This window comes from Manduca sexta, chromosome 10 (assembly GCF_014839805.1).
Source record: "Manduca sexta isolate Smith_Timp_Sample1 chromosome 10, JHU_Msex_v1.0, whole genome shotgun sequence".
Lineage (NCBI taxonomy): Eukaryota > Metazoa > Arthropoda > Insecta > Lepidoptera > Sphingidae > Manduca > Manduca sexta.
The window spans coordinates 1,221,582-1,242,806 of NC_051124.1; the positions used below are offsets into that span (position 1 = coordinate 1,221,582).

Here is a 21,225-nt window from a genome sequence, read left to right on the forward strand (position 1 = left end):
GAGCGTGCGGCACTAACGTTGTTATGTGTATATATATCCTATTCCAACGAATGTATGCTGCATCTTTTTATTCCTTCTTCGAGACTATTTGTATGTACAGGTACGTGACTATAGCAAATAGTGCGCCGTTTTTATGTGCCATTTTGTTAGTCTATGGCAGGGGTGGCCAACTAAAACCCAAGATCTACTTTTCACTGGTGATACTCTGTGCGATCTACCAAGCTACATACATCTTGAAATCTTAAATGAAACAACATAGTTCAGTACATAATTTATTATTATTTTGATTAAAAAATAGTACAAGACAATGCGTGCAGCAGTTAGTGATTAGGTATGTTGCGCGGTCTGTTCTACGTATTTATATTTTTGCCGTGCCACGATCGACTGGCCTTGTTGTCGCGATCGACCGGTTGGCCACCCCTGGTCTATGGCGTGTATTTGTAAAACGTCATTGGTGTACACTGTACACTCAGTGTGCATTCGACTAATTTACAAATATCATTTTCATAACTTTACTTTTATGGTTTGGGATTCGAGATTTTATTCACTGATAAAATGAATGTCCTCTTGCAGTGAATGTTAGTAAATTTAATTTATTAAATACGGCTAGGTGAAAACCTTAAGAAAGAAAAAAAGGAATATTTTATCGCGCAACAACTCATACACTTGCATCCCGGAAACCAGATGAAGGCAAGTATCGCGCCACTGTCCCCCAGCCGACATATATAGAATGTCTATAAATACAATAAAACCTTTTTGGTCCAGGTGATATTAGCAGGCGGTCGGCGCGAGTTCATCCCCAACAGTACTGTGGATGAAGAGGGCTCCTCTGGCAAGTTTGAGGCCCAATTCGACCGACGAACGAATTCCGTAAAATTTTAAATAAAATATCATTAGATATCATTCTTAGATCAATGACTAGCATTATTAACGTGCCTGTGAAATTGAATACCATTTTTCTGAAAACTAAAACACCACCGTACATTGCATTAGGCCATTATAAAACATTGAACGGTAAGATACATTTTATGATCTTACTGTCGGATGTGTTGAAGGAAGCCGATCGCCTGTTATTAGTTGTCTATTGGTTATAATGTTATGGTCGCTGGTTAAAGACGTAGCGCGGCCATAGCACACGGAGGCATCACGTGCCATCACCCCGCGCCCCGCTCGAGAGTCCACGATTGCTCCCGCGCCCCTCGCCCCGCGGTCTTTCAATGCCCTAATAGCTCTCCTGAGGTGGAAGCGCGCGGGCGCGGCTCGTACGCTTGAGCCAACTCTGTTTTTTTATTACTTAATGCTGTAATTTTCCGTGTATTAAGTCATGTTTGGAACTCAGTGTTTTGGTATTCTACCTGCCCCGACAAGGCACACAAACTATATACCCAAGCGATAAAGTAAATAAAGTGTCAAAGAACCATAAGTAATGAAATATGCCAAATATAATTGAAATACTCACTAGTTTTATACTATAAACTCAAACAGAATGATATGTTTTAAATATAAGGAACAAAATATTATACTCGTAAACACATAAGAATCGCGACCCTAGAGGTATTTTTATTAAATCAAGAGACAAAACGCGATTTTTTTTTTTTAATTTCATTTCACTTTTTTCCAAACAAACATTGCAATAAATTAATTACCTTGTCTGTCTTAGTACATTTACTCAATACAATATTAAGGTAACCGACATCTAAGAAACGTTTTATTTTAACTTGGCAACATAAAAACATACGAAAGAGCTTCCATGTACGGTATTTTATGGCATCACTAACATGAATAGTTCGACTAAATAAATTTAGAATTAAATGAATATAAATATTAAAGAACGACTGAACTGAAACACGACTTGACGATTATGGGAAAATGTGCGTGAAATAAGAACATACTCCTGCATGAAGGTCTAACTTAAAATAAGTACAGCGATGTCCAGAATAGAATATAACTGCAGTCACGTGCCGCTGTGCTAGTTACAAATTGAATAATTAATTAATCATCACTTCATGAAATATTATGGCGTGAGTCAGTACCGTGCACAGAGGCGCACACCAGCAAACCGGCACAAGTACCTCTACAGGGTAAATAACTCGAGTGAAGTCGCGCAGAGCACCGGAGGAACTAGGAAGTAGTACAGTCGATAGTCGGCACTGTGACAGCTTTGATTCATTCGATTAGTTTGTTATTTCCGTGTTATGCTTATATAGTGTGTTTATTTTTTTTTTACCTAAAGAAGCCGTACTCGAGACATGAAGTTGGTTTATTTTTAGTTACTACACACGTGCTACCGTTGCTCGTGAGATCGACGTGCAGCATCTACTATCAGCAGCCATCACCCACAGTGATTATCGACGCACGCAGTTTTAAAGCACTACTATAAATTATTATTAAATTACCCGTCGATAAGATACACATGAAATTATAAAAGTAACTAGAAGCCTTGTAGTAGCTCAGTACAACTTTATCGTCATGGGTTTAGTATTGTTGATGCTAGCGCTGATGGCGAGCGGCGCCGCGTGCGACCGCTACCATCCCGAACGCACTGTCTCAGAGACTGCGACGCTCAGGAACGCCGCAGAGGCGAACGCGCAGTACTGGATAAATGACGCACAGGCTGGAATCGAGCAGCGCCTGCGCTTCACCCCGCGCGCCAGCGACAACCACGCACGCAACGTGGTCATGTTCATGGGGGACGGCATGTCGGTGCCCACGCTGGCGGCGGCGCGCACGCTGCTGGGACAGCGCCGCGGACAGACCGGCGAGGAGGCGCAACTCTCCTTCGAGCAGTTCCCCACCGTGGGACTGTCTAAGGTAAATCTATTTACTCGTGATAATGTGTGGTCATGTTTCCGTGAGCTGAGAAGATTTGGTAGGTTTTTCTTCAATCATTATTCATTACACAAATAAACCATTTTTTCCACAATTAATAATAATACACTTATTTATAACCAAATACCAACTTAAATAAAACGTCTATTTTCTAATAGGTACCATAAAATAACTATTTAATTACGTTCCCTATGATCATTTTTTTCTCTCTTTATTGTGTAAAGCGAGTTTAGTGATATTTGACGATGTCACTCCCGTAAGTCAATATAATATATTATTTAATAAAATCAATCAGCATCCAGCCTGGAAGAGATGTAAATCTTAACCATCCTGACCGCTTTATTAGAATTTAGTAAAGCTTAAATTCTATTACAAATATCCAAATTGCTACAATTATTGAAAAATTTACGTCGTTCATTTTCGCTCCGAACACATTCTTTTAAGGGATGAAAAACATCCTCAATTATTGGGCAGTTTGAACAATTCGGAGACTCAGACTTACCCATTAAATACTTCAATTTGTTGCCGGAGATTTGACGAGATCGTAGCCTACATAATATTACTATAAAGTTTCTGTTAATGTCTACCAGTTCGAACCATAGGCAACGAGGCATCTGACATTGAATGCAAAAACATGATCCTGTGCGTAGAAAGCATTGGCGGCTTCTCTATAACGTTTCTATTCTGTAGTGAATCACGTGACCCGTGAAAAATGTAATACTAACATACGCTTAAGAGAATATTCATGGAGTGATAATGAGATTGACCTCCATATAATATGAATAAAGATCACCTACAATAAACGCCTATAGAAGATAGGTTAGTTCTTAACATTGATTTAAAGAAATCCTACTAAAACTCAAATTTTATTATTTATTTATTAATTAATTTCAAATACAGACTTAGTAGGCAAAGAGTATTCGCTAGTGGCATCCAAACTAAGCTGCGCTTGTATTATGGGCGCCCATTATTCGTATACAAATATGATAATTATGTCAATGCATTCTGGTGTGTGTCTAGGATTACTGATTCCTGGATTCTTTATTACTGTGATTTCTGAAAACAGATTCGGTTAAACAAACCATATAAAACCCTGTGGATTTATGAAAGATTTTTTGTTGGCATAAAGTTTTTATTTTTCACTTTTATTGTAAAGTAAGTTCAATAATTAGAATCCAATAAACTTATCTGAAGGCAAGTATTTAGCACACAATTTCAATGCCCGGCCATTCTTAATACCTACATACAAATCTAATCTAACCAAATATTACATTTACTTCTCCACTAATTCACCTGTGGTGATGCTTATTGCCCTTTTCACTGTTGCAGACGTATTGCGTGAGCTCACAAGTGGCAGACTCTTCGTGCTCCGCCACCGCCTATCTGTGCGGAGTGAAGGCTAACCAGGGCACCTTGGGAGTGAGTGCTGCCGTGCCGCGACATAACTGCACCGCCTCCTTGGAGACCGCCAACCGCGTCCAATCCATCGCCGAATGGGCGCTTGCCGACGGTCGTGATGCTGGTCAGTTACCTAATACAGCCTCTGCGCTTAAACCGCCGTATTATTCACAAATCGCTAGATCATAACATCAAGGGTTCATATCATTACAGCCATTTGTCCCAGTTTCGTGATTGTCGTCTTATGATACAAGAACTCCATTCCATTTATTTAAATTAAAAAGAAAAACAACCTTTTTAATCTGTAAAATCACATATAAAGTCAAAGGATCAGTCCTGTATGACAATGCCCACTTCATGGTCTCTAATTCGGATAACCGGGCCACGAAACTGATTTTCTTGAAGCGCTAGTCTTGTGGCCCTAAGGTAGTTGGACCTTCAGGTCATAGGCCGTCTTACACCACAAATTATAACTCTTAACAGATTAACGACGTTGAATCTGAATCTGAATAATCTTGACTCTCTAAATATTCAATTCTATTTGGAACGAAAGAATCACTGTGACTCAATATAATATAATGATTGTTGTATGTAGGTATCGTGACCACCACCAGAATGACACACGCGTCTCCAGCCGGCGTGTACGCTAAAGTCGCCAACAGGCACTGGGAGAGTGACGCGGACGTAACGTCAGCTGGTCACGACATAACGCTCTGTCCAGATATCGCGCACCAACTCATACACTTGCCTCCCGGAAATCAGATGAAGGCAAGTATTGCGCCATTGTCCTCCAGTCGACATATATGGAACGTCTATAAATACAACACATATTTCGTTCCAGGTGCTGTTAGCAGGTGGTCGGCGTGAGTTCATCCCCACTAGCACTGTCGACGAAGAGGGCTTCTCTGGCAGGAGGACTGACGGGCGTAACCTAATCGAAGAATGGCAGAGCGACAAACGCGCTCGCAACGTTACCTATAATTACGTGTGGAATCGGTCACAACTCATGGACGTTTTCAACTCACCCCCGGAATACCTACTTGGGCTGTTTGAAAGTAATCACATGCAGTATAACCTCGAAGCAGATCCTTCGACCGAGCCGACACTTGCCGAGCTGACCGAGGTTGCAATACGCTCGCTAAGCCGCAACGATCGCGGATTCTTCTTGTTCGTCGAAGGCGGCCGCATCGACCACGCGCACCACGACAATTACCCGCATCTAGCACTTGATGAGACTCTCGCAATGAACGAAGCAGTGGCTCGAGCCGTCGAGCTATTGGACGAGAAGGACTCGCTGATAGTAGTCACCGCAGACCACGCCCATGTTATGTCGTTCAACGGATATTCTCCGCGCGGTCAGGACATACTAGGCACTAATAACGACTTAGACTTAGATGGTGTGCCCTACATGACGCTGTCATACACTAACGGTCCAGGAAGACGGGCCCAGCGCGCTGACGGCGTGCGCGTCGACGTCACCCAAGACGCTAATTTCCGTGAGTAATTAGAGTAGAGGACGTTAGGAATATGGTAATGAATAACTGGTTCTTATTACTATAATGTGTGTTGCAGGTGCATTACGGTGGCGTACGCATGTTGATGTGCCCCTTGAAGAGGAGACGCATGGTGGCGACGACGTGGCGGTGTTCGCGCGCGGGCCGCACCACGCCATATTCACGGGGCTGTACGAGCAGAGCCACATCCCGCACCGCATGGCGTACGCGGCGTGCATCGGGCCCGGCCTGCACGCCTGCAGCGCCGCGCACTCGCTGCGGGGCTCGCTGCTGGCCGCACTGCCGCTGCTGGCATTAGCTCTGCACACTCTTCACGGTCACTCTTAACGTCTTCTGCGCAACCATCTAATGAAACTAGTAAACATCGAAATTCAATAACAGTCTACTGGCACTGTGTTAAATTTGATGAAGTGTCAAAGAATCGTAAGTTATGAGATATGCCAAATATCAATGATAGTACCTACTATTTTATCTAATAGTTTAAACTGGAGCTGCGAGTGATATTTAATATAATTTAATTTAAGGAACACAATAATACTCATAAACGTATAGTAAGTACCTATAAGAATCACAAAAATTGCCAACCTTGGGGTATTTTATTGATTCAAGAGACATTTTAAGATTTTTGTGACATTACAAAAACAAAATTTTATTACAATATATGCGCTTTGCTTAACACGTTCGCGCGCTGTAATGCATGACAAATTTTGGCATTTTGACACACGTTTTTTCCATACTAAGTCCATAGGCGTACTTGCGTAGGTCCGCTTACCAATACCATACCAAATGACAGAACGTCTTCAGGCGTCGCACGTCCTAGGGCGTTCTGGCAGATTTCTTTCTATCATGTAGGTGTTCTGCCCCTTAACGTTTTGAGGCGTTCAATAATAAAACATATATTTTTTGTACTAAAATGTTTAAATTATTCCTACAGAACCAATCGTTCTGAGGTAAAATAATATTCTCAATCATCAGTAAGTTCTAGTGTAAAAATCCAAACTTAAAATGCCAAATGAAATTGTATTCGTATTTCATATTACAGGCCATTCTTATAGATAATTTTATATTTTAATTTATATTATTTTTAAGTTATTGTCGTAGACCTAGTGATTATTGTATAATTATGTAAATTATTATTAAGTTAATTTTTAAATGTAATTTCACTTAAATAAATTGTAGATTGTACTTTTTAACCGACTTCAAAAAAAGGAGGAGGTTATCAATTCGACGTGAATTTTTTTTTTTTTTTCTTTGTTTGTTACCTCAGAACTCACTCATTTATGAACCGATTTGGAAAATTGTTTTTTTATTCGAAAGAATTTCTCTCCAGATTGGTCCCATAAATTTTTTTTCAAGATCGTTTCGGTAGTTTGGTTTTAAAATTAAAAAAACTAGAATAATTATGTCGTCCAAGAAAACGAAATCGCGAATTTAGCTTTCCTGTGACGTATTTAGTTATGTTTTTGCATTGAGTTTGGTTGACTGTACTTCTCACATACTTATACATATAGCATAACATCTTTTCCCCGTGTCAGGGGGTAGGCAGAGGCGTAACATTTCATCGCGATAGTCGTACTGTGTGTGAAACATATCAGTTGTGTTTTTGTGTTGGGTTTAGAAGACTCTACTTCTTACATACATACATATATGTATATAGCATCACACCTTTTCCCCTTTTCAGGGGTAGGCAGAGTTGTTACACCGCAGCGCGATAGTTGTACTGTGAGCAAAATATATCAGTTGTGTTTTTGCGTTAGGTTTGCTTGAATCTACTTCTCACATACTTATACATATAGCATAACATCTTTTCCCCGTGTCAGGGGTAGGCAAAGGTGTAACATTTCAGCGCGATAGTCGTACTGCGAGCGAAACACATTAGTTGTGTTTTTGCGTTGGGTTTAGTTGACTTTACTTCTTACATACATACATATATATAGCATCACACCTTTTCCCCTTTTCAGGGGTAGGCAGAGATGTAACATCACAGCGCGTTGGTTGTACTGTGAGCCAAATAATATCAGTTGTGTTTTTGCGTTAGGTTTGCTTGAATTTACTTCTTACATACATATATATAGCATCACACCTTTTCCTCTTTTCAGTGGTACTCAGGGGTGTAACTCCTCAGCGCGATAGTCGTATCGAGAGCGAAACACAACTATGCCATTGAGACAGTCTATTTTTTACTAACACAAAAAAGCAAAAAATAAAAATAATTTTAACAAAAATTAAACCGCCTTCAAAAACCACTCAAAACCAAAAAATAATTTCACATAACAAGTATATATTGGATACCAATTTTGGAGTCGGTGCCTAATTAAAATTGCTAGTTAAGCTAGATAAATACATTAACAAATATACGAAAACAATATGCTGCCAGCGTACAAAGTCAGCAAGTCAGATCGTCACCGGAGATAAACACATCGCCGCAGCACAGCAAATGGAAGCTATTAAGGAAATATTTAAATTTGTGAACTGTACACTACCCAAATTCTTCCCCTGTTACATATAGCTGGTCAAATGTGGGTGTATTACACTCCCTGTCTTGAAAAAAGAGGAAATAAAAAGATGAAACACCATACATGTGCTTGGTATTACACCTTTCACTGTGTATGTTGTAGTACACACAAACCTACTCCTTTTAATTGATTTGAAAGAAATTTAGCTCATAGATGGACTATGCAACAAATATAGCTAACTAGCAATTTTAATTAGGCACCGACTCCAAAATTGGTATCCAATATATACTTGTTATGTGAAATTATTTTTTGGTTTTGAGTGGTTTTTGAAGGCGGTTTAATTTTTTGTTAAAATTATTTTTATTACTTATTAATATTTGTACGTCACACAGGCGAAACATGATGGGACACTTTAGATTTGTATTTTCAAACAACTAGCATATCATGTATGTATATACTCATATTTTACAAATAAAGAAATTTGAATTTGAATTTTAAAAAGTGTTAAATAGATTGTATACAATACGAAGGATATAAAAAAGACAAATTAACATGTGATAATTTTATAATTTATTTTTTCCAAATACATAAAAGCACAAAAAATATTTATATGATTCTTCTAATTAAAGATATATGATTTTAATATAATGGCCTTCTTTTAATGTAAATTTGAAAAGAATAAGCGACTATTGGTTACCCTCATAACTTTGGTAATATTTTAAAGTTAATGCATTTTATGCATTTTTAACAAGTATTTATTAAAATTGTCTGGAGTAACTATGATCACGTCCCGAATCACACTATTGTCCCCGAATTTGAACACAAATGTGCTCTTTTTAAAAACAAATCATTTATAATAAAATTAAATAAGTCGAAGAATTAATGACAGCTTACCTTGCATTACTTTTGTTTTCATTTCATACTTTACTTAGATATTATAATATAATATGATAAGATTTTTGTCTTTTTAGTACACGTGTGACTCCAGAGATACAATGTAAATTATTATTTTAAGATAGGGGCTAATTCCTTCATGCCTATACTACTTTAATGCATAATTTCAGCAAAAATAAACATTGCAATAAATTTATTTGCTCGTCTGTCTTAATTCATTTACTCAATACAATAATAAGTAATCGACATCTAAGAAACGTTTTATGTAGTCAGCATTCACATTCTTCTTGACAACATAAAAACATAAGGAAGAACTTCCATGTATTTCATGGTATCACAAATATAAATATTCGAATAAATGTTGAATAAAATGAAAAGAAAAATTAAAGAACGACAGACCTTTATTTTATTATATTTTATAGGCAGCAAACGAGCTTACGATTCACCTGTTGGTAAGGGATTACCACCGCCCGTGAACATCTGCATTCTGCACCAGGGGGCATAGAGATGCGTTGCCTTTTAAGTGGGAATACGCTCTTTTTGTGAAGGTCGCCATGTAGTATCCGTTCGAAAATGCTGCTGGGGGCAATTGGTTCCATAGTTTTGCAGGACGTGGTTAAAAATGACGGTCGAGAGGGAAAAGCTAGAGGGAAAAGCTGTGGGGTGCCCCTGTCCAAAGATGAGAACAATATTGCATGTGAGGCCAAACATGCGCCTTATAAAGTTGCAGGCGTTGGCCCGACGTGAAATACCGGCTCGATTTGTTGAGCACACTTAATTTCTTTGAGGCCAATTTGGCCTTAGCCTCTAGGTGACCGCGGAACTGAACGTCACTCCAAGAATTCCAATACTGGCAGTGGCAGTTAGAGGAATGCCTTAGAATTAAGGCGAAATGACAAACGGCGATTTGTTTTTTGCGGTAAACGCCCAATCTTGTGTCTTCATAGGTTTGAATTGGACCAAGTTATGTCGACCCACATGCAAGACTGGACAGAAAGGACCCAACCTCAGACACAAGTTTGTTTCGGTACTCCCCGACGTTTTCCCGAGACATGTTGATTCGGCCGGTATATAAAGCATCAGTCCCTACCCGTGCTATAATCCGCATAGCAATGTAAGCTACCAATTTGAAACATATCATTGGTATGCAGAAGAGATAGCGTGGGCGGTAGCACACAGCCTTCTGGGACAGCAGCGTTCACAGACTTAATATCCGAGCATGCACCGTCGACAGCGACCTTAATGCTCCTGTCAGCTAGAAAACTGCCTACCCATTTGCAAAATTTCTCGGGAAGCTCATAGGAAGGAAGCTGCGAAAGAAGCGATTTGTAATACGACTTAGTTTCTGTGCTTTTTACTTTAAGAAACAGTAATCGGGACGTGCAGCAACTACTATCAGCGTCCGTCACACACAATGATTAACGAAGTAACTACGCCGTCGTTCCAGTCACATCGTCATTTTTATAGCACTACTATAAATTACTATTCAATTGCCCATCGATAAGATACACATGAAATTATAAAAGTAACTAGCAGCCCTCCAGTAGCTCAGTACAACGTTATCGTCATGGCCGTAGTATTGTTGATGTTAGCGCTGATGGCGAGCGGCGCCGCGTGCGACCGCTACCATCCCGAACGCACTGTCTCAGAGACTGCAACACTCAGGAACGCCGCAGAGGCGAACGCGCAGTACTGGATAAATGACGCACAGGCTGGACTCGAGCGGCGACTGCGCTTCACCCCGCACACCAGCGACAACCACGCACGCAACGTGGTCATGTTCCTGGGGGACGGCATGTCGGTGCCCACGCTGGCGGCGGCGCGCACGCTGCTAGGACAGCGCCGCGGACAGACCGGCGAGGAGGCGCAACTCTCCTTCGAGCAGTTCCCCACCGTGGGACTGTCTAAGGTAAAGTCTCTTTACCCGCGATTATATATTTTTATGTGTCTTATAAAGTCTATTAGTACAAGTTTCAGCAGAACTAAATCCTGAATTTGCAGACGTATTATAAAATTACGCGAAAGGCAAGCAAGGCGGATTACATAATTCGTTTTTCAATAATTATTACATCTGAAATATATTTTTGGTTTGTAGCGATCTTTAACGTCAATTTTATTTTTGTTAGGTATAGAGTTTTTTTTTTCACTTTTTTGTAAGTTATTACAATATCTAGTACTGTAGGGGAAATACAAGAATGAAATAGGTCTTATTAAAAAAATATACAAAATATAATAATTGACATTGTACAAAAATATTTAATACACAAGAGTGCGACAACGTACGTCGCGTGTAATAGCGTGAGGTGGACTGCGACGAACAACGAGTGAGGACCCGACAAAGATGCGGCAACATTCGCGTGCGTCGTTTCGAGGCGGCACGTTTTGAACAAACGCATGATGCTGAACCCAGATAGCGCAATGTTTATTATTTTATTTTATTTTTATACTACATTATTTTATTTTTGTACACTACAGTACCAAATACTTAAACGGAACTGAAAGCAAATATTCAACACACAACTTCAATGCCCGGTCATTCTTCATAAAAAGTTTGGGATTCGAGAATGTATTCACGCATAAAATGATTGTCCACTTACAGTGAATGTTTAGTCCATTGAAATGTTACATTTTTTAGGCCTTACCTTGCGTTTTTTAGAGGACGCAATTTTATTTTTTTGAAGTGTAGGGGGGGTTAGTGTAAAGCTAAAACCAAGTTTGTGGGGTCGCCACCCTTGTCCCACGGCCGCCATCTTGAAAATAGGGGTTGAAATGATTTTTACGATGTATCTCTTAAACTATTTATCTGACAAAAAAAAATTATAAACATTGTTTGTTGCAAATTAAATTCTCTACAACTTTGGTTCAGTAACTTTTTGTCGTAAAACTATAAAAAAAAGTTATAAGCGAAAATGTTAAGAAATTCAATGTTAAGCAATGCCCATTGCAACGTCATCAGAACGTGTGTTTATAAGGTTCATAATACTTTCTTTTGTACTCTGATTACGTACAACACAAACCCGCGGTTGTCGGCTTGTACCCGAATTACTTGGATCCTGAATCGCTTTGGCACAGATGAAGCAATTGTTCACACATTTTAAAATTCCTCTCCATTTTCTCCATAAAATTTCTTGCGCAGCTTTTTGGACTATGTATTTCGTTTTGTTATACTGTGTGAAGTGACCAACAGTAATGACAGTAATGGACTTTAAGGCTAATCATTTAAATCGGCTTGTGGAAATAACCGTGGTAGAATTCTCCGGAGCACATTGGCAATCGTCATGAGTCGATTGAAATAGAAAGAAATAAATTCGGAACTAGACTGTAATAAATTAACTTTACAACCTCAGTAATGTTAGTTTTTTTATTACATAATTACAACATATATAGCAAAAAGCGTTATGAAAATTTTTACAACCACGTTCAAGAATATACCATATATATATTTAGACTTAAACTTTATTTTTACTTAATAGTGAAATGTTAAAAAATAGTTGTGTGGTACAACTTATATATTATTTTTTTCGTAATCAGGACACCAAATTGCGCAAGAATGAGTCAAAAATATTAAAAAAGTTTTTTGGTTGTTGGCCTGTGAATTATGGTACACCTTCAAATATTCACTTTTTTGCCATTATTGCGGCATTAATTTAATTTTACTAGTGTTTCTTTTTGTGGTGAAATGCTCTTGCAAATCGAATATCTGATTGTGTTTTTTTTTTACTAGAATGCAAGTTGTATGCATAAGTGTTTTATGTTGATTATATTTGTTTTATAATATATTATAAGTGTTAGTTATTTACTTCAGTCTAAAAAGTGTTTTTATTATTTTATATTCATATATGCAGCTCATTTAGGTTCAATACAAATGAAAAATTTCAGGTTCGCTGAAACTCACACTTCTATGAGATACTCTAGATATAATTAGATTAACGAAGTAAGTATATGCACATACATACTTTTCGACGAATACAGCCTACTGAATTACATATAATTCCATTAACTGGTGATGGTTTCGCCCTTAATAATTGTATTTTATGTTCTCTTTGGCAAAGTTAGTTTAGGCCTAGGTATTTCTGATTGTGAGAGCGCTGAGTTATTGCATTGTGTATAGACTGTAGCTCGTAGTTTGGACTTTTTTGTTCTTTGCCTGGAATATCATAAAAAAGGATGTGTTTTTTTTCATTTCCTTTAATAAGATTATTGTGACACCAAACACAAAATTTACATAAGTCATGTCTGTCAAGTTAACCACGTAGGGTCCAAAATAAAATAATAATAATAATATTTAAACCTCGCGACAATCTTTTATATCCACAGAGTATAAAACGAAGTTTCATTCAATATTCTTTTTCTTCTTTGGAAACTTAAATAAAAGCTCATTTTTAATAAAAGAAAATTAATACTTTGAATGACGCGACGCGCTTGCCGTTCGTCTGATGGTAAATGATACGACCGCCCAAAAACAGTTTTATTTTTATCGTTTTATATGTTGTTGGATCGCAGTGGAAAACCAAACAATATTGTTGGGTATTTCACTGCGATCGCCATCCCGATACATGAGATGTTAAGACTTATGTCCAGTAGTTAAACTGCCTACAATATTGTTGTATAAAGCGATTTTCTACTATTCACTTATTTTCTAATAGTTTTAGTTGTTAAAATTCAGTTGCAACATTCGACCAGAACATACATACATACAAACATTGCAAGTTAAATAAAAGCTTGTAAAAAGACAAATGGCATTCGTTTACATAGTTTGTGTTCAGTTATTCCTTTTTTACTTAAGTTGTAAAAAAACAGAACCCCGTATAGGATCACTTTTTTGTCTGTCCGTCTGTCAAGACACTTTTTCTTAGGAACGCGTTGAGGTATCAAATTGAAATTCGTATCAAATACTCAGGTATATAATACCTTTAAGCTGTAACAAAATCAAACTTCTATGTCAATGCAATCAAAAGAAACAGCAATTTAAGCCACATATTTTCAAACTCGCAACTACTTGCAAGGGAATCAAAACCTAAAGGGTACTTCCAGTCGACCTAGAATCTTGAAATTTGGCATGAATCAATGTTTCATAGTACATGTAAAAGAAAAAATCCGAAATCCTTAAATTTTTATAAGTACATTTGTCTTTAATTTATGCTCCTTCAGCTTTCCATATGGTAGTGTTATGGATTTCATTTTGCAATAAAAATACTATAACTATGACTCGATTGTCGTGATAGGTGAACTTTTACTTATATACCTACAGGTTTGTACGGAACCCACGGTGCGCGAGTCCGACTCGCACTTGGCCAGTTTTTATACCCAAATCACTAAATTTTCGTAATAGAATTCGATGGCTAATAAAAAAGGGATTATGGTCTTGTTAAAAGCTAACACAGTAGTAGTACAAATGCCGAAACAGAAGTTCTTGATACATTACTAATAATATAAAATAACAACAATGGCAAAGCAGGTTCATCGAGCGTTATTGAAAGCAAGTATAGTTAAAAAAAATACTTTAATTATCACGTAGGCGAACAAAATTGCACTTATGATACGTCAAAACAAAGCATAAGAATAATTATTATTATTTCTAAACGATTATTAAAATTACTTATATAACTAAGGACATTTTAAATTAGGGATAAAATTTATAATAAAAACAAGGTAAAAACCGAAGAAACGAGCTCGGGCTATTCAGTACACAACTCCAATGCCCGACCATGCTTCATACCTACATACAATTCTAACCTACCTAACTTAAATAATAACTTTAACAAATATAATTAAAAAAAACTTCACATTTACTCATTCATCTGTGGAGATACATATCGTCTTTTACGCTGTTGCAGACGTATTGCGTGAACAATCAAGTGGCAGACTCGGCGTGCTCCGCCACCGCGTATCTGTGCGGAGTGAAGGCCAATTACGGGACGCTGGGAGTGACTGCCGCCGTGCCCCGTCGCAACTGCACCGCCTCCGTGGACACCGCCACCCACGTCCAATCCATCGCCGAGTGGGCGCTTGCCGACGGTCGTGATGCTGGTCAGTACGCTAATACGGCCTCTGTGCTATACCACCCTATCATTCACAAGTCGCTAGATGATCATCAAGGTCTTATCATTACAGCCATGAGTCCAAGTTTCGTGTTTGTCGCCCTGTGCTACAATAACTCCATTCCATTTATTTGGTACCTATTACTTATTCTGTAAAACCACAAATTAAGCTAAATTACCGGTCATGCATAACAGCACTCACTTCATTATTTTTAACTCTTATGACGGGCCACGAAACTGATTTTCTCGGAACGTCAGTCTTGTGGTCCTAGGATAATAAGACCTTCAAGTCATAAGCTGTCTTACACTACAAATGAATTGAAATTTGTAACTAGCCTAGCGTCAAAATACTAAATATCGTTTATTCACGAGTTTTAAGAGATTAACTACGTTTCGGAAGAGTGGAACTTGACTCTCTTAACATTAAAATCTATTTTAAACGAAGGAATCACTACGACTCAATACTTATTAATTGTTGTATATAGGTATCGTTACCACCACAAGAGTGACACACGCGTCTCCGGCTGGTGTATACGCCAAGGTCGCCAACAGGGGCTGGGAGAGTGATGTGGACATAACGTCAGCAGGTCACGACATAGCGCTTTGTCCAGATATCGCGCACCAACTCATACACTTGCATCCCGGAAACAAGATGAAGGCAAGTATCGCGCCACTGTCCCCCAACCGACATTTATAGAACGTCTACAAATATAATAAAACTTTTTGGTCCAGGTGATATTAGCAGGCGGTCGGCGCGAGTTTATCCCTAACGGTACTGTGGATGAAGAGGGCTCCTCCGGCAGGAGGACTGACGGGCGTAACCTAATCGAAGAATGGCAGAGCGACAAACGCGCTCGCAACGTCACCTATAATTACGTGTGGAATCGGTCACAACTCATGGACGTTTTCAACTCACCCCCGGAATATCTCCTCGGGCTGTTTGAAAGTAATCACCTGCAGTATAACCTCGAGGCAGATCCTTCGACCGAGCCGACGCTCACCGAGCTAACTGAGATCGCGATCCGCTCTCTGAGCCGAAACAAACGTGGGTTTTTCTTGTTCGTCGAAGGCGGTCGCATCGACCACGCGCACCACGATAACTACCCGCATCTTGCACTTGATGAAACTATCGAGATGAGTAAGGCAGTAGCTCGCGCTGCCGAGCTGTTGGACGAGGAGGACTCGCTTATTGTGGTAACCGCAGACCACGCCCATGTGATGTCACTCAATGGATATTCTCCGCGCGGTCAGGACATACTTGGCATAAATAACGACTTAGACTTAGATGGTGTGCCCTACATGACGCTGTCATACACTAACGGTCCAGGAAGACGGGCCCAGCGCGCTGACGGCGTGCGCGTCGACGTCACCAAAGACGCTAATTTCCGTGAGTAATTAGAGTAGCAGGACGTTAGGAATATGGTAATGAATAACTGGTTCTTATCACTACCTGTACGTTTGTAGGTGAGCTACGGTGGCGTACGCATGTTGAAGTGCCGCTTGAGGATGAGACGCACGGCGGCGACGACGTGGCGGTGTTCGCGCGCGGGCCGCACCACGCCATATTCACGGGGCTGTACGAGCAGAGCCACATCCCGCACCGCATGGCGTACGCGGCGTGCATCGGGCCCGGCCTGCACGCCTGCAGCGCCGCGCACTCGCTGCGGGGCTCGCTGCTGGCCGCACTGCCGCTGCTGGCATTAGCTCTGCGCACTCTTCTCGGACATTCTTAACGCCTTCTGTGTGACCATATTATAGTGAAAACAGTAATATTGAATTTCAATACAATCTACCGGCACTTGAGTAAAGTGTTGAAGTTATTGGACAGTCAAAGAATCAAGTTTACTTCTTATTAATGCGATAAATAATCTATACTATTATATAAAGCTGAAGAGTTTGTTTGTTTGTTTGTTTGTTTGTTTGTTTGTTTGAACGCGCTAATCTCAGGAACTACCAGTCCAAATTGAAAAATTCTTTTTGCGTTGGATAGCCCTTTGTTCGTGGAGTGCTATAGGCTATATATCATCACGCTATACCCAATAGGAGCGGGGCAGTAATGGCTAATCTCAGGAACTACCGATCCAAACTGAAAAAATCTTTTTGTGTTGGATAGCCCTTTGTTCGTGGAGTGCTATAAGCTATATATCATCACGCTATGACCAATAGGAGCGGAGCAGTAATGACTAATCTCAGGAACTACCGGTTCGAACTGAAAAAATCTTTTTGTGTTGGATAGCTCTTTATTAGTGTAGTGCTATAGGCTATATATCATCACGCTATGACCAATAGGAGCGGAGCAGTAATGACTAATCTCAGGAACTACCGGTTCGAACTGAAAAATTCTTTTTGTGTTGGATAGCTCTTTATTAGTGTAGTGCTATAGGCTATATATCATCACGCTATGACCAATAGGAGCGGAGCAGTAATGGCTAATCTCAGGAACTACCGGTTCAAACTGAAAAAATATTTTTGTGTTGGATAGTTCTTTGTTCGTGGAGTACTATGGGGTATATATCATCACGCTATGACCAATAGGAGCGGAGCAGTAATGGCTAATCTCAGGAACTATCAGATCGAACTGAAAAAATATTTTTGTGTTGGATAGCACTTTGTTTCGTGGAGTGCTATAGGCTATATATCATCACGCTATGACTAATAGGAGCGGAGCAGTAATGGCTAATCTCAGGAACTACCGTGTTTGAACTGAAAAAAATGTTTTTTGTGTTGGATAGCCCTTTGTTCCTGGAGTGCTATAGGCTATATATCATCACGCTATGACCAATCGGAGCGGAGCAGTAATGAAACATGTTGCAAAAACGGGGAAAAATTATTAGTTTTGAGAGCTTCCGTTGCGTGCGCTGCGTAAACGATTAAAGTTATGCAACAATGATGTATGACGGGATTATTCCTCTTAAAAAGTTCTAAAAAATATATTATAAAACAAAAGTCCCCCGCTGCATCTGTCTGCCTGAACGTGTTAAACTCAAAAACTACCCAACGTATTAAGATGAAATTTGGTATGGAGACAGTTTGAGAGGCTCCCGGGAAACTACTACTTTTATAACGGAAAACTTTAGCCTGAAAAACTTTATAACGCGGGCGGAGCCGCGGGCAAAAGCTAGTTATATTATAATGTGAAAGTTTGTATGTTTGTTAAAAGTAAACGCAGAAGCTGTTGAATGGATTGAGATGAAATTTGAGATCTGGCCGCCACACAAGCGCGTCGCGCCGAGAGCGGCGATCTGCAGCCTCGTGGCCGCCCCGCCGCACCTCGCTCACGCCGTGCCCGCGCCGCTGCGTACTGATGCCATTCCTAGTTATTATTTTTTTGTTATTAATTATAATCGCGTTAATAATTATAATTACGTACAAAAATACAAAAACTACTATTACTCCCAAAAGTACAATAGCACTATTTAACGCTGACATCTGAATCACAATAACCATAAAAAAAAAACTTTTATTTATAATCCTCACGAGAGTTGCTATTGTTATTTAAGGCCTTAAAGTATACTGATGAATTTTGAGATGTAGAAGTAAGGGCAGCTACCTTAACGGCCGTAGCTAAAAGAAAACTCTAAAGAAACTGTGCATCATTTTGGAAGACACTAAGATGTACTTTCAAAGATTTTGAAATATATTATGTATGTATAGTTAGCAGCAGAATGGGTGAATTATTGAAAAACTTATTCATGTCCATCGAGCCTGTTGCTTATGCGGATTACAAGACTCTATGAGACCATTAGTTTTCAGTACTTTTAAGGTTAGAAATTAAAAAAATATTTACCATACATTTCGCAAGAGATGCGACTTCAATTCGCTTTTAAAACTAACAATTTTATGTATTTAACGTTGATTGATAATTGTTGATACAAAAACGAATAGAAAAAAATGGTCACTGCGGGCATGAAAGTATTCATTTCGATGAAATGTAAATATTAAATAATGTGATTGGTTGCGGTCATAATAATCTTTTTCGTAAATACCTACTTTATTACTTTAGAATTAAGTCTTGTCTCGACATGCGACTGTCTGATTATATCTTATCTTATTATTAAGAATCATACCAAAAAATACGTAAATATTATGAAAAGAAATGTATCGCAAGAAATTTTGTCAGATAACAAAAATTAATTGTAACACAATAGCAAGTTATTTTATTTATACGATGTTACACAACGTACCTTAATAAAACAATATTAATATTGTTCAACGTCCCCAAAATATCCAGCAATGTATTAAAATAAAACTTATATGTCGGTGAAAAAGACATTTATTCCCTTGAATTTGAAAACTTATGTATATTGGTAAGCGAATCTTGACATCGCCATTCAATTATTTATAGTTTTTATACAACACCATCTATTGGCATATTTATGACAATATTTATTTATAATTAAAATTAATACATTATTGAACAATATTGAATATAAACGAAAATAAATCATTGAATTAGAAAAGTGATCCAAATACAAATGCAATTAGAAATGCAATGATAACATAAAATTTGCAGCTTTGTAATAATAAATCGGTTATATTTATCCTTGGTTTGTTTGAATTGTTTAGTGCTCATGCTGTAGAACTTGTATCTAAACCTAAAAATCTAATATCCAGTTGTTACTCAGTTCTATGTGCTATAGGTAATATCTGAAATGTTATTACCGACACAAAAAATTATAAAATTAATGACCAAAATGAAAAATACATTATAAAAACAAACAATACACTTAAATTATCAACTAATGTCATAAAACAGTACAATTTCCGTCGAATGTCGACGCGCTCGATATGTAAAGAACCTACTTAATTGACGAGATAACGAGGTTGCAAGTCACCGCTTACCGTTATTATTATACTAAATTAATACATTTATAATACTTAATATTATTATGTTTTTGTGAATCAAGATATCTCTTGATAGCACTCCTTACCTAAATGGTTTAAATCATTATTATCAACAAGAAGTATCCCAAACACTTGGCTTGTATAAATAAAATGTGCATCACCAACAACCCAACTTAATGCTTATTCGTATGGGAGCATCTAACACACCAATTAGTTTTGGATACTGCTGTAAGTAAGTAAATATCTTATAAGTTTCTTCGAGTCGACGGTTCATTTCGCGGCATTCGCCATTCAGTTTAAGTATAGTTGTTTTTTAACATAACCTCCAAGTGTACAGTGGCGAAGGGTGACAATTTTCAAAAGGGAACCTGAGGAAATATTTTTTTTGCAGTTAACATATAATACGCTATTCACAATAAATTACAATATCAGCCCTGTATTATATACTTGCCCACTGCTGAGCACGGGCCTCCTCTACTACTGTGAGGGATTAGGCCTTAGTCCACCACGCTGGCCTAGTGCGGATTGGTAGACTTCACACACCTTCGAAATTCCTATAGAGAACTTCTCAGATGTGCAGGTTTCCTCACGATGTTTTCCTTCACCGTTAAAGCGAACGATAAATTCACAAAGAATACACACATGATTTTTTAGAAAAGTCAGAGGTGTGTGCCCTTGGGATTTGAACCTGCGGACATTCGTCTCGGCAGTCCGTTCCACACCCAACTAGGCTATCGCCGGTTCTTAACAATAAATTAAAATCACTAAAATATCATAATACTTAATAATTTCCTTCTAACATAAACATTATGTCTAGTCTCTAAATTTACAAAATAATCACATATTTTGAACATAGGTACCTAACAGAGTCACACACTATACATAAACACTAATTACACATTCTAAATTATTAAAAACAATTCGCGCCAATGGCTCAACATGAAGCCGCAAATTCACGGGTTACCCTGAAGTACATACGCACGTAACATGTATTTTTACGTCACTTCCAAAAGATTAGACGAAGACACCGCGCTGCGTGTGAAAGAGACAACAATATCGAGAGGGAACACTAGAAGTCGCGAGCGCTGCATACGAGTTATGATTTAACGAATTGATATTACGAAATACCGATATCGTTAAAGGATTAGTTTAAACTAATAAATAATAGATTACTTGTTTGAATCTATACTTCTATCTATACTATTATATAAAGCTGAAGAGTTTGTTTGTTTGTTTGTTTGTTTGTTT

The 21,225-nt window shown here is 38.5% G+C and overlaps 2 protein-coding genes across 2 annotated transcripts; both read left to right on the forward strand.

The window, feature by feature from the left end:
* Positions 1-2,442: 2,442 nt before the first annotated feature.
* On the forward strand, positions 2,443-6,905 carry LOC115445481 (membrane-bound alkaline phosphatase). The gene is made up of 5 exons (XM_030171764.2): positions 2,443-2,811; positions 4,159-4,351; positions 4,823-4,995; positions 5,069-5,723; positions 5,800-6,905. Exons 1-5 carry the CDS (start codon positions 2,470-2,472, stop codon positions 6,066-6,068), a joined length of 1,632 nt encoding a protein of 543 aa, XP_030027624.2. The 5' UTR covers positions 2,443-2,469; the 3' UTR covers positions 6,069-6,905.
* A 3,733-nt stretch (positions 6,906-10,638) lies between these two features.
* Positions 10,639-16,902, forward strand: LOC115445480 (membrane-bound alkaline phosphatase). Its single transcript, XM_030171763.2, has 5 exons — positions 10,639-11,000; positions 14,929-15,121; positions 15,618-15,790; positions 15,865-16,519; positions 16,597-16,902. Exons 1-5 carry the CDS (start codon positions 10,659-10,661, stop codon positions 16,863-16,865), a joined length of 1,632 nt encoding a protein of 543 aa, XP_030027623.2. The 5' UTR covers positions 10,639-10,658; the 3' UTR covers positions 16,866-16,902.
* Positions 16,903-21,225: the final 4,323 nt, after the last annotated feature.

What these genes read in the sequence shown, in the direction of transcription:
- LOC115445481 (XM_030171764.2), top strand. Translation starts at nt 2,470, where the DNA reads ATGGGTTTAGTATTGTTGATGCTAGCGCTGATGGCGAGCGGCGCCGCG. An exon ending in CTCCCGGAAATCAGATGAAG is followed by an intron (nt 4,996 to 5,068) that starts GCAAGTATTGCG and finishes ATTTCGTTCCAG; the next exon opens with GTGCTGTTAGCAGGTGGTCG. An exon ending in CACCCAAGACGCTAATTTCC is followed by an intron (nt 5,724 to 5,799) that starts GTGAGTAATTAG and finishes TGTGTGTTGCAG; the next exon opens with GTGCATTACGGTGGCGTACG.
- LOC115445480 (XM_030171763.2), top strand. Translation starts at nt 10,659, where the DNA reads ATGGCCGTAGTATTGTTGATGTTAGCGCTGATGGCGAGCGGCGCCGCG. An exon ending in CCACCGTGGGACTGTCTAAG is followed by an intron (nt 11,001 to 14,928) that starts GTAAAGTCTCTT and finishes ACGCTGTTGCAG; the next exon opens with ACGTATTGCGTGAACAATCA. An exon ending in TGCCGACGGTCGTGATGCTG is followed by an intron (nt 15,122 to 15,617) that starts GTCAGTACGCTA and finishes TGTTGTATATAG; the next exon opens with GTATCGTTACCACCACAAGA.